General features: G+C 38.9%; 1 protein-coding gene across 1 annotated transcript in view; it reads left to right on the top strand.

Annotated features, from left to right (window-relative positions):
• pkib (protein kinase (cAMP-dependent, catalytic) inhibitor beta) overlaps positions 1-12,293 on the top strand; it is a 49,902-nt gene extending 37,609 nt beyond the window's left edge. Inside the window, exons 2-3 of the mRNA XM_041809681.1 lie at positions 6,688-6,841; positions 11,962-12,293. Of these exons, the coding sequence (XP_041665615.1) occupies positions 6,700-6,841; positions 11,962-12,044 (225 nt within the window). The 5' untranslated portion in view covers positions 6,688-6,699 and the 3' untranslated portion in view covers positions 12,045-12,293. The remainder of the gene's footprint in view (positions 1-6,687; positions 6,842-11,961) is intronic.
• Positions 12,294-13,589: the final 1,296 nt, after the last annotated feature.

The following is a 13,589-nucleotide window of genomic DNA, read 5'->3' as shown; positions in this document are numbered from 1 at the left end:
TCATTTTTCCAGATGTTGCCAATGAACTTGTGCAATTTAGACAATGTACAGGAGGTTGCATGCTCTTTTTGATTATCAAAAACTTTAAATGACCCAGTATTAGATTTGCTTTTTATGGTTTTTGGTTTTTATTTGTTCATCTATCAGGCCAATTTTTGGGAACACAGTATCCCAAGAATGCTTTGAGAGATTTTATCAAACTTTGTACAAATGTCCACTCTGCCCCAAGGATAACTGATTAGATTTTTTATTCAGCCTGCACTGTATTTTTATTTTATTTGTATATTTCCATCTCCTACTGTCTTCTAAAGGATGTTTGGGATTTCTTTTACTTATATAAAGCACATTTAACTGCTTTGATGCATGAAAAGCACTATATAAATAAAGTTGCCTTGCTTTGTACAAATTCTCACTGCACATCTAGACTCACCTGAAGCCAAACCATTTGGAAACCACTGCTCTAGACTGATGTTAATGTTAATAGAAATACTGCAGAATATGAACAATGGTTGGTAAGCTAGCTGAGGTATGAAACCATCAGGCTGTAGTTCTTATAAAATAAATTCTTCTAGATTAAATAGAATTGTAAAAGGATATAATGATGTGCTCAAGCAGCATATATACTGTTAGTGGTCCTTATTGTGAACAGTCATTTTACAGAGCAGTAAGCCTGAATATTTCCCCCCATTTCCATTCTCTGTTTCCCCAGTAAACTCACTGATGTCCAGATGAAGAAACATGTACTGTTATTTTTATGCAACATAAACTATATGAAAATAAGCTATATGTGTCTACCCTTTACTGTCTTAAAAACCTTTTTTATTTCCCAGCCTTAGTTGCAGTTTTAAGTATGAATGAGCCATTGTTACATCTCAGATCCATCAGTGTTGTAGCTCTAATGAAAACCTGAGACAGAGTGCCTTTCTTTTCCCAGCATTGTGCCTGTAAACGGACCCCTGACATTTCTTTAATCAGAAGGCTTTCATAACCATACCTTGTTGCGTAACCTACCTGCGGCTCGGCTCCTCTCTCTGCAGCGAGCCCGAGTGGACATCAGAGTATCTAGGTCAATTTTCTTGACAAGCTAATCCCATCTAAACAGTGGTTGGATTATCAGCTAAAATAAACCTGTTCAGATGAAGGGTCACTGACTGCTCTGAGTTTAATCCGGACAGCTTAATCAAAGTTACTAAACAGATGTTCTATTTGGGATCGGACTCATAAACACGCTTGCTGTTGTTGTTGTTGCCATTGATACTGCACATTTAAGTATAACAAATATGAGCAATATTTTTTGTCACATTATAATATCATTCACCCTCTTTAACTTCTTCTAACTTCTAAAAATCTGTGACTTATGAAGTAGGATACACTCACTGGCTTTAGCAGCTCCTCATTTGCTCAGATTATCCATGAAAGTGTTCCCTAACTTTGTAGTTAGTCCCACAATAAGAATCATTAGCCAAATGGTTGTCTATCTCTAAATGTCAACCCTGTGATTGACTGGCAACCAGTCCAGGACGTACCCCGCCTCTCACCCAATGACAGCTATGATAGGCTTTGCGACCTCCAGCAGGATAGGCGATATGGAAAATGGATGGATGGATGGACTAAGTTTGATAATGAGCTTTGGGCTGGAAAAATAGGTAAAATAGGTTTACTGCCCTTTCAAACAAAAACAAAAAAGGCAGATGTGTGATTTAAAGCATTTGGTATCCAATTGTGACAACCATATTAAAATACATTTTTTAATGCAAGGTTTTCATGTTTATACAAACTAAAGGTGTTTATTGAGCTAAGCCGCTTATTTTATTTGTACATTTTTTTCTCTTTAAAACCTAATATTATCTATATGAAGTATCATTGGTTTTGAACATCTTCAGCAAATTATAACAAACCATGATAATACTAATAACCAAGAAATTCTAGGTCATGATAATCATGAGAACAGAGCACTCTGTATGCAGAGTCTGTCTCCTGCATATATATCCCGTCTACAGGTGACACTGCTGCCACTCTAGAGCTGGATATTTCTAACAGCCTCATGATATATTACTGTACGTTGATGTTCGAAAAAATAAAAATGTTACCTAATTGTACAGGACAACTGCAAAAGAAAAGTTTTTAGGACCCTACTCTTTAAAATACTTACAATTTAAGTCCTAAGAGATCCTAGGAGTAAATTAAATTATCCCATTTATAATTACTGAGCTATTAATAAATGCAATTCATGTTTTTTTAACTTTTAATAGCTTTGAAATAGCCCCCTCTTTTGTATCTTGCATGAATGTGTTTTTGTTTTTACATATGTGTAAAACAAAGGCACTGCATTTCCTGTAATGAACTAATGAGCAGGTACTAAACAGTGTTATTCACACTCATAAAGTAGCTTACTGAAGCCTTCCTTGTTACTACATAGTACGACTCAGGTCTTTTAAAATAAAACATAAGAAGGCTGAAATAATCCAGTATCTTTTCTTTCTGTCTCGCTAGCAGCTGATAGACTTTCTCATCATGTTACGAGCATTTTGTAGTGATGTAAAGCAAGCACTGCATCAAGTGGTTCAGCTGTCCTGCTGCCACCTCTTGGCCATCACAACATTTACAGCCATATTGATTCGTTAGCATCTGTATGAAAACACATATTGGTAAAGAGCATGTGACAATATGTTGTCAGTTTGATTTTTTAAGTACAACTGACACTCGACGAAGACAGTCAGTCACAGGAGGCAGATCTGAAGTGAGAGCATTCCCACTGTCAGCAGCACCTTGTCCTGATGCTTGTCAATAATGTGGGCACATGTGTCAATGCCTTAATACACAGTGCATTCATTTAGTATTCAGGCCCTTTTCACTTTTTTCAATTTGATATTGTATTTGTGTTCATTAAAGTAGGCAAGAAAAACAATTATAGTTATCATCAATAGTATTAGATTTAAATAATATCTATTTATTTCCTGTTAATGGCTGAAAACATAAACTGAAATCCTCATCCATTGTACTTAAAGATGTTCCCAGCCAAGAGACGGTGGATTTCTGTTACTCAATAAAAGTTAAAAATAGACCTGGATGTATTCCAGCCCAAGCCAGTAGTAGTTTTAATTATCCAGATTAGCAGGGGAATCTGGGGTTTCCATTGATAATCAGTTGTTTAACTTAACAAGCCTGTTAGAAAGAGTCTGAGGCAGGAAGGAGAGGGGGAAACTCTTCCCGGCTTAGCTCCGATTACCCTCCTATTGTTGGACTTGAACTTGAACTCTGGGCCCCAAAGAGCGGCTTTGTCATGAAAGAAATGTGGTACACTGGTCTGGCTGCCCGGGATGTCTGCAGTAATATCAGAGTTAAATACTGCAGCAGCTACTGAATGGTTCACTAGAGAGCACTTCAATCCAAAGACCTGGAATTAGAGAGAACATAGAGCTCTCTGAGGTCTCATATTTTTCTATTGCACGAACGAAACTACATTTGAAAGGGTTTAAAGAATTGCCACTGTTCAAAACAAACATTTAATATGAGTAAAATCATATAACTGATCCACAATAAACTGTTTATGTTTGCAGTAGAGACTGTGCCAGGTACTCTGACAGGTGGAAGATTCCCAAAATCAGTCTGACCTAATCATGCAACTGCTGTTACGCAAAAAAATTTTACAGTTGATTTCTTTAGCCGTTACAAAGAAGACGATGCAAAGAGATGATGTAAACTACAATCAAGCTTCAAATGTTGAAAAACAGCCAGAAAATAACTTAAGTACATATTTTTTGTCTCTTTAATGCAGTGATTTGAGAAATGGTGCAGTCTTCAGGTCAAGCTATATGGATCTGTTGTTTTTGTTTCTCTCATAAGAAGCTTAAGAAGAGGACTTCTAAATCCAAGCTTTTTATTAAGTTATTATTTTTCCCACTACAAAAAGTTTCAAAGACAACTAAATCAAGTCCACAGTCCTCCCCATGAGTATGATGTGTTATAAAATAGAAAAACATAAAAAAGACATTAGTGTTTCAAATCAAGAGACATTCGCAAGATCTCTTTCTGTCTTCATCAGCTGCTGTAACATCTACAAACTAACTTGGCTGAAAATCACCAGTTAACATGGTCACTAATCAAACCAATACATCTAGAGTATTACATCTGTACATGGAGGAAAAGTTGACAGTGTGTTCTGACCACTGCTCATCAGTCTGAGCTAATCTGATCTTACTGTTGATCACTGATGCTACTATAAAGTGAGTTCTGATCTCAGAATTAGCATTATGTGTGGCATTATAGTGGATGGTGGCAGCATGATGTTGTGGAGTTGCTTCTTGTGATCTTTTTATGGGCATATGCACTTAAAAGTATTTACCCCCTTGGATGTTTTGCCAATTTGTTCTATTTTATAAATAAATCCTGGTCAATATAATTTGGCCTTTTTCACAAAAAAGGGGTAAAAACTCTTTAATGTCAAGATGAATACAGATTCACCCCCTTCAAGGCAGTATTTAGTAGATACATCTTTTTGCTACAATCACAGCACTGGGTCTGTGTGGATAGGTCTCAATCAGGCTTGCATGTCTGGACACACAATTTTACTCCATTCTTCTTTGCAAAGCTGCTCAAGCTCTGTCAGGTTGCATAGGGATCAGGCGTGCACAACCATTTTCAAGTCCAGCCACAAATTCTCCATTGAATTGAGGTCTGGGCTTTGACTCGACTACTCCAGAATATTCACCTTGTTTTCTTTGAACCATTTCTGTGTAACATCCTGATCTAGGTAGATTTACACATGTGCCATATACCTTCCATTTCTTGATGATGGATTTAACTGAACTCCGTGGGATGTTCAGTGCCTTGGAATTTTTTTGTATCCATTCCCTGACTTAAACCTTTCAATAACCTTTTCTGTGAGTTGCTCAGAGTATCCTTTTATCTTTATGGTGTAATGGTAGCCAGGAATATTGACTAACAAGGGACGTGACCTTCCAGATATAGGTGTCTTTATACTACAGGGACTTGAGACACATTCACTAGACTCAGGTGTTCCCCATTTCACTCACTGTGAGAAAACAAGCATCAATTGGGTGGACCTCTGTTGAACAAGGTCAGTCACTCTAAAGGGGGTGGGTTTCTATGTGATCACTTATTTGACCCTTTTTTTAAATTGAAAATACTTTGTGTAAATCAGTTTATTCTTTGACAAAGTTTTTTTGTGATTTTTTTCGGTGAAAATTCCAAATTTTATTGAACATGATTGATTCATAAAATCAATAAAAGTTTAAAACATCAGAGGAGGTACTTTTTATGGGAACTGCATGTCTTCATGTTTAAATGTGTTGAGCTTTTAACGGTGTATATAGTACGGTTTCATTGAGTCCAGTGGGGTTACACTGACCTCAGTACAACAGTCCTTGCTCATGCACGTGATGGGACTCTGGCTGAGTTGTTTTACATTTCACAACATTAAATGTTTATCAGCATTTTGACATCAATAAACCATAAGTGCATTAATTATTACTGTCCTACTGTATGTTCATTATGTGATGTAAAGCCAAGAGTGCTCCAGAGCAGAATGGACATGAACTCCCTGGGCTTTCTAGGCATAGATTTTTGAACATATAGCATTTTTCTGCTTTTATCGATCACTTTTGTAATTTTTCTAATTTTTTAAACTATATTTAGATTTAAAACAAGCTACGTGCATGCCACACAGAAGTCCACAGTATAGAGTTGACTTTTCCCTGCTCATTTCTCCACTCTGTGCACCGTCATGTTCACACACATTGATTTCCTCTCAAAAATAGGCCACACAATGCACCGTGGTGGCTATACAAGTACAATGGCTCCACTTCAACAGCACTTGAGGCTAACAGATGGCCAACCTGTGGCCCTGCTCTCTGCAGATCTAGCTTGTGCGTGTCTTTGTGTGTACATGTGTGAGTTTCTAGCAGCATTACCTCACATGTCATTCCTTTGAGGAGCCAGCGAGCAATAGGGAGAAGGATTTTACCGCACAGAATGGTACAGTTATTTAAAGCGAAGCACAACACAACAAAAGAGGAAGACCAGGGAGGGAAAGTGAGATAGTGAGAGAATGGATTTGACTCATATGTTTACCTGCCAGTAGTGTCTTTTCTGTATTGTTGCCATAGCAACAGCAACCCGCTGTATTTGGTTGTGTGTGTATGTGTGACAGGGGATGTAATTCTGCCTGTCACCAGTGTAGCCCAGAGCTGGCTCCCCAGCTGCTGGTTGCCATGAAACCAGACAGACACATCCTCCGCTCCAATGATAAATCTTTTCTGCTGGCGCTCAAATCACTGCACAGATTAGGCACGTTGTCAGATTTTTCGGGATAAACGGCCACTGATGACCTCTGTTTGACTCGAATGCTTTATATCAATCATTTACAAAGTGATGTCATTAAAATAACCTGGGTTAACTTTGGATGTTTCCAGAAATATGGCCCTGGAAGGTGATTTACTTTATAGCATATAATATTTGCCTTGAACTTTTGACATGTTTAAAACCCTAGGACGACTAGTTTTAATTTGGAAGTGGCTAATGAGGATCTAAATAAAAGTATAAATCAAAATCAACAAAATTTAGGTGGACAGGTGCAGCACTTTTTTTTATAATGATGCACCCTCAAACCACTGATCTAACTCTGCTGCTCAACTGTATTCCTACTTCTTTTTGTCTTTTTTCCAGAGGTGTCTTGAGATGACGGAAGTAGAGCCAGTGTTGGACTTTGCCTCCTCGGGACGCTCGGGGAGGAGAAACGCCCTCCCTGACATCCTGGGCTCTCCAGCAGGTGTAAACCCAGGGGACCTGCCTCTGAAGCTGGCTGAGCTGTCCCTTAAAGGTAAAATATTCCATGTTGTCTTTTCCTGTTAGGCTGTGATTAATTTGAACTGTCATTGTTGTTGTTAGGATATTTAAAATGCTAATATTTAAACAGATGATGGGACACAGCAGGGAACAGTTAAACTGTTTGTGAAGGAGCGTCACATCTAATTCTAATGCGACACCTCTCACACTCTGATATCTATCCACACTTGCGTAAATCAAGTTAACTGTACTTGATAGTAAGTAAATGTATTTATTATTAGGTTTTATCTGGTAATGTTTAATTGCAGAGTGAAGGAAGCCATTTAACTTTTTACAAGTAAAATGAGCTTGAAGTAAACAAGTATCTAAGGCAGTGATCAACCACGACCCAGGGGCCACATCAGGTCCCCAGAAGATGATCAAAATCAGAAAATGTGCAGAGGAAGATATGGTGTGGTATTTAGGGTAAGTTATTTTAAAAATCCTTATTGGCTTTGAAACGTTGGCTTAATTTTTAATCCATTTTACAGAAATCCATCGGTCAGTCATTAGTTGTAAATTTGATGCATGATAAACACACTGCCCATTTTTCCTACCAATCACAGCACAGCATTTTAGCATCAAACCCAGTAACAACATGCTAGCCCCAGAGATATGCAGCCAAAATAACGCAATTTCCCCCTAGTAGCAGTTGCAATTTAGGTGATTTGGACTTATATCACTGCCAAAGGCAATTAATTATTTACATTTCTAAAGGAAAAAAAGAATTGAACAATAATACATTGATTTGACCAAAGTATGTTTCAAATTTTAGTTTTTGTGAAGTCTGGCCCCTCCAGCATCTTCCAAGAAAGAGCTGGTGCAAATGTAGCTGATGACCCCTGATTTAAGGGCTGAGCTGCCAGATTGCTGATTCACACCTTTGTCCAGAAGGTTAAAACAACACTCAAACAAGTAGAAAAAGAAGAAGAAATTTAACAGTCTGAATATGTGCTTGGGCCAAGGTTGCTAGTGCAGTAAACAAAAGTGAGAACAACACAAAATGTCTGTGATTTTGACTTTTGTGCAACTCTATTGATGTTTTTAAGATTAAAGGTAAGGCCTAGATACTCGAGCTGAGTATCCCTTAATCTGCAGAGTTTCCCAAGAATGCCTTCAGGCATTGAAAACTTTTGCACCACGAATGAAGCTACTGACTCAGTTAGATGTGTTCCGCCTATCGTACTCCATGTCCATATGCGAGGGATTATGGAAGAGCTCATCCTGGTTCAGAGTGCACTTGTTGACATTCATCTCTTAACATGCAGAGTTATCCAGAATGCCTTTGGGCATGAAACACTCTTGCACCGTGAGTGAAGTTACCCACTCAGTTAGAGAAGTCCCACCTGTGTACAGCTTCTGTCGAACAAAGCGGAAAAGCACTTCCTGACTCTGTGCACCTTTCAGTCATTCAGTCAAAAAAGTTAGACTACTCCAAGTGTCATGAAAATTTGAAATTAAAATACATAAAGATGTTACTAATTGGGTTTCATGGTAAATGTGCCACATATCCATGGCATGTGATATATTTCATACCCATCTGGGCAGCAAGCCTTTGGGGTGGGGGTGATTAGATAAACTTTGTCTGTTTATTACAGGCCAGTCAGCCGACAAAATATATTATAAAGTTGGTTAACACCCCTTAGGAGTAAACTACATAATTTGGGCCTGACAAGCAGCTGATCGTGCCTTTCACTATCAGTGGAGCCAGTTGGTAATCAACATCTTGCCATGACAACCTCTAGAAATCCAATCTGGACAATCGATCAGCTTTGAAAGGTTCCTCACTACCAGGGATGGCTCATGATTTTTGTATTCATAAATTTATGGGAACAGTTCTTATCTCACTATTGTCTTCTTTTAAAAAACTTTTTTTTAATCGTTGTTTTTTTACCAGCTCCTACTTGTAATGTGGCACTTCCATCAGAAGGTGGAAGCTGTGCTTCTGAAAGCTGTTTCCCCACCACCTCCATTAACTCACAAAAAGAAGAAAAAAGAGGCAGAGTCAGGTGATATAGCATTACAGGCTGTAGAAAACAAACAATTTCACCTTAACTGCTCAGGTAATAATTTTTTAAACAATGAGTTTTATATCATCAAGTGAAGTTGATAGTTCTTTATTTGACATTACCAGGATGATTTGCTAAATATGTTTGCTGATTAATGGCAGTTTCACTCATGTGTTACCATTAAGCTAGCAAACTCTGGTCTGCTCAGGTTCATCGGCAAAAAAGTAGTATTTTCTTCAAATAATTGGCAGTGGGTCTGCACAGTGGTGGAGTGGTTTAAATGTTGCCTCACAGCAAGGAGAGTTCCTGGTTTTCTTTTATGCTCTCCCTGTGCATGCGTGGGTTCTCTTCGGTTACTCCGGCTTCCTCCCACAGACCAAAGACATGCTCATTAGGATGATTGGTGACTCTAAACTGTCCCTAGGTGTGAATGTCAGCCCTGTGATTGACTGGCCACCAGTCCAGAGTATTTCCTGCCTCTTGCACAATGACACCTGGGACCTGCTCAAGCCCCCTCCAGACCCCAAACAGTACAAGTGGTGCAGATAATGGATGGATAATTGGCAATGGCTTTGGAAATGTAATATTCTCTTAATCATTGGGTTTATTTTATTTTACTTCAGGTATTTTCAACATGAAACTCAAGCACACCATTAGACTAACAATAAATAAACATAGATCTACTGCTATTTTAGATTTCAAATTAGAAAAGAAACAAAACAGGACCCAAAAATTCAAGTTGAAATCTTAGCTTATTACACCACCCTACATGCAAAGCAGCTGAACAAACAGGACTGTGACATTCACTCCACAGCTGTTGAATATGGCAGATTTTGGGTTTAGTGTTAGCTCTAGTTAGAAGCATCAGAGCCAGATTTAGTCCTGGGTTGCCACTTGGGGATTGGGTTTAACTGGCTAATTCATGCCAGAGTAAGACTGAGTCATTCGTCACGACTCTGGCATGAGAAAGCCAATTAGGCTCACCAAATATAAACCATAGTTAGGATGTGTGCTTTTGGCTGCATGGAAACGTGATAATGAGCATGATGCTTCATCAAAGAGATCATATCGATGACATTTAAATCTAATTCTGGCGGTACTTGCTCTGAAACTCTCATCTCATCTGTTTTTTTCTTGCCTTCTAACAAACTATTATACTATATAGTGTCTTTGTACATTTTGCGTATATATACAACATCAACTCCTTAAAGTGTTATGCTGAATCTAAGAAAAGTCTTATTTTCTTGGAAAGTTATGCCCATGTTGAATTTGATTCCAGGAACTTGGTTTAAAACTGAGATTTTAAAGTAGAGTGTTTAATTATCCTTGCTTAAAGAATCAGAATCAGCTTTTTTAGCCAAGGATGCCTATGTAACAAGGAATTTGACTCTGGTTAGCTTAAAAGCAAGGTTAGGCTAAAGCAAAGATATATTAGTTTTCCATCTTAAAATAAGAGTTTCAAATCAGTCTCGTAGTACATAAAGTACATACACTTGTCTACCTCTTTACCACAGAGCACTTCCTGCTTGCTTACAGCATTGAGTAACTTTGGCAGCAGGCTGCAAGTTTTTTTGTGACAAGTGCGTGTGGTCCAGCCTCCAGGTCAAAAGAAGCCAGTTAGTGTGTGAACGATGGCAGAGCCAGGAGGAGTTAGGAATCCTTAAATAAGACATTAGCTCCCAGGATAGTATAATTTGTGAAATTTGTGGCATTTCAAAGATATCAGCACTGAGTGGGGGTGTACTTCACTGAAGTCACGGTTCAGTTTGTACCTTGGTTTTGTGGTCATGGTTGTGTATGGGTTCAATCAATCAATAAAACAATTAAAAGTCCCAGGTTTATAATCTGAGATGCCCCTTATGTATTTTTTTTTCACTTTTAAAGGATCACAAAAACTGTTACACCCCTAATATTGAGCATTTAGCCTTTGTTCAGGCAGGCTGCAGAGTCGAGCACTGCCATATATTTAAGATCAGGTGATCCCACCAAGCCATCAGATGACAGCCAGCTGATTCACTCTAAGTACGCCATTGGCTAATTGCACTCATGCTGCCATATCTAAACTGCTCTAGCCTGGCTATGCTTTGCTGCTCCCTCTGCAAGCTGCTTTGTGCAACCCTCCTCCACCCCAGCTCCTCCTCTATGCTTTATATGACTCAATCAATGTCATTCTGTTGTCACTGATACCTGCTCTGCTCTGGGTTTATTGCTACTTCTCCCCCTGTGCTGTTCCTACTTGATGATTTCCACACAGGCTTGTGGAAGGGCAGGGGGGATCCCAGCACAGCATTATTAATAATATCAATGACAGCAAATAAATCACTGCTAATAAACAGAAAATTTGTAAACCACATCATGTGTGTTTCTTGACAAAGTGGTCTTGACTGAATTAGTATTTTCTGATGCATGTTAATGAGGAATGGATCGCCTGTAGACAGTGTGGACTTTTTATTTGAATTTTAAAATGCCTGTCTGCTTGTATTTGTTGTTCTAGACATGTTTGTGTAGTTTCTTCACGTGACGCTCATATCTTATTAGATCCAGATTTTCCTTCTTATCTTTCGCCCAATGACAGCTGGGATTTGCTAGAACACCCCTGTGACCCTTAGTGGGACAAGCAGTCAAGACACTGAAAGAATGAATGGTTTCACCTTTTTTTGTAACACAACACAGAGAACAAAGTGACAAATCAAAAAAAATGCCAGTACCAAGGGATGAAATTACATTATGTAAGGCTTTGTGATGACAGAAATCATGGGAATGGTTTTTGTCATTATTTAAATGCTCAAGATGTGTAAATATTAAAAGCATGACCTCCTTTATGACTGCCTGTTTCATGGACATGTGTCACTGATTGTGATCTTTATTGTCAGTGTTGCATTATCATGAAGGAGTCTGAAGACAGACGACAACACTGCCCTCTAGTGGTTGGTAGCCAAACACAACAGAAATTGTGCTCCCTGCCATAATTCATTGCACTTAAACTATCATTTGAACAGTCAATACAGTGTTTTGGAGACTTATTAACATAATATAGCAATATTTAATTGTATCCACATTTTTAAACTTACAGTTTTCTGTGTCTTTTTTCTGTATTTTTGTACAGATGGTCCAGGAGGAGCACAGTCCCCCACGTCTGAGGAGCCTCCAGCCCCGGCGGAGAGCTCCGAGGGGAGCGAGGGATCGTAGGGACTCGTTTATTTTCCTCCCCCGGAGAACTGCAAAGATAACCTGAGAGACGGGATGAGGAGCGAGGAGACAGAGGGCACCCAGTGGGAGAGAGAGGGAGAGTGATTATCTGTGGAGAGTCAGTCTGTTTGCGAAGCAGCTGAGCCAAGGAGGGAGGGTGACAGAGCGACTCCCCAAGGACTGGAGCCAGGGGCTTAGGACTGTTTGGCACTCAGCATTATCTGAAACGAGTCAGACGTCATTTAGTTATGAGCCAGCGAGTGTTTTTGAGATATCCACTCGCTGCAAGACACTGAGAATTTAAAGGACAATGTCAGATTGTAAACTGTACATTACTATTTTTGTATGATTTATTTAAAAACTGAGGAAAACATGAACTTTTCAATCAAATGGTACCATTTCTTTAGTTTTGCTGTTTTTTTTTAACTAGTGATGTAAATTAGACATGTTTAAAGGAGTTTAACAGCAGTCTGTAGCGGTTTGAAGCTTTTTAATCCAGCTGGATTCATGTAACATAAAAAAACAGTAGATTTACGAATACTGGGAAGTCTTTGTATCAACTCATATATGCTTTTACACTAACTGTGTACGATCTGCTGTATGTTTTAAATCTGAGGCTGATGTACAGTTAAAATACCGTGTAAATGAATAGTTTTTACCCCTCATTTTAACGCTGTTCGATCCTAACAGCAATGACCAGGGATTTATTTCAGTTTATAGGCCTCGACTGACATGGGAGAGCTGACAGGATCTTGAGACATTCCTTCATGCCGAGGTCAGACTTCACAATGGTCACTTTGTTCGATTAGGCCATTGCAGAGCCAAAATAATGCCATGACTTGACCATCAGAAATGAAAGACTGCATACTGGTACCTGTCATCACAACCAACCTCCTGAAAGGAGGAGAGGTGAGGCTTGATGGTGCTTAGGGAGAAGACTGTAAATGGGACTCTGGTAACCGTAAATCCAGTAACTCTGACAGCGGTTATTAGATTAATTCTGCTCAAAAGTGGAAGCAGCCATGATCTATGCATTCTCCAGACCATTTATATCCACTCTAGTGGAGCTTCAGAAGAATGTAACTCCATGTAGAGTTTGATGACGTTGAAACTGATCAAAAACTCAGTGTTTATAAGTAACAATAGCTGATCAATCATTGTATTCCAAGCTTCAAATGTACTGTATTTATCATCTATCCAACAAGTTATGATGGATAAGTACTAGCTCAGTGCTAGCTGCAGTTACTCACCAGGTTGCAGATGTACATAAACATTTACCTCTTTTCAGTCTGTCATGGTCAAGGTCTTGTCATAAAGGGAGAATGGTTGTGGTATATTTCCATTTTGCAGAGCCACCTTTATTCTTCTTTCTTTTCTTTGGTTTGTTAACACTTGTGGCTTTTGCACATTCACAGCACTCTGTGCCACTGCCTGGCATTCATACGCCTCTGTGGAGTTACAGTGGCCCGTAAACAGTAAAGACAGTAAAGTTGAAGTACGGCAATGGGTTAAAAAGAAATTCTGTGGGCTTTCTATGGCAGTGTA

This window comes from Cheilinus undulatus, linkage group 16 (genome assembly GCF_018320785.1).
Source record: "Cheilinus undulatus linkage group 16, ASM1832078v1, whole genome shotgun sequence".
NCBI classification, from domain to species: Eukaryota; Metazoa; Chordata; class Actinopteri; order Labriformes; family Labridae; genus Cheilinus; species Cheilinus undulatus.
This window is presented reverse-complemented; position numbering and strand designations above follow the sequence as displayed.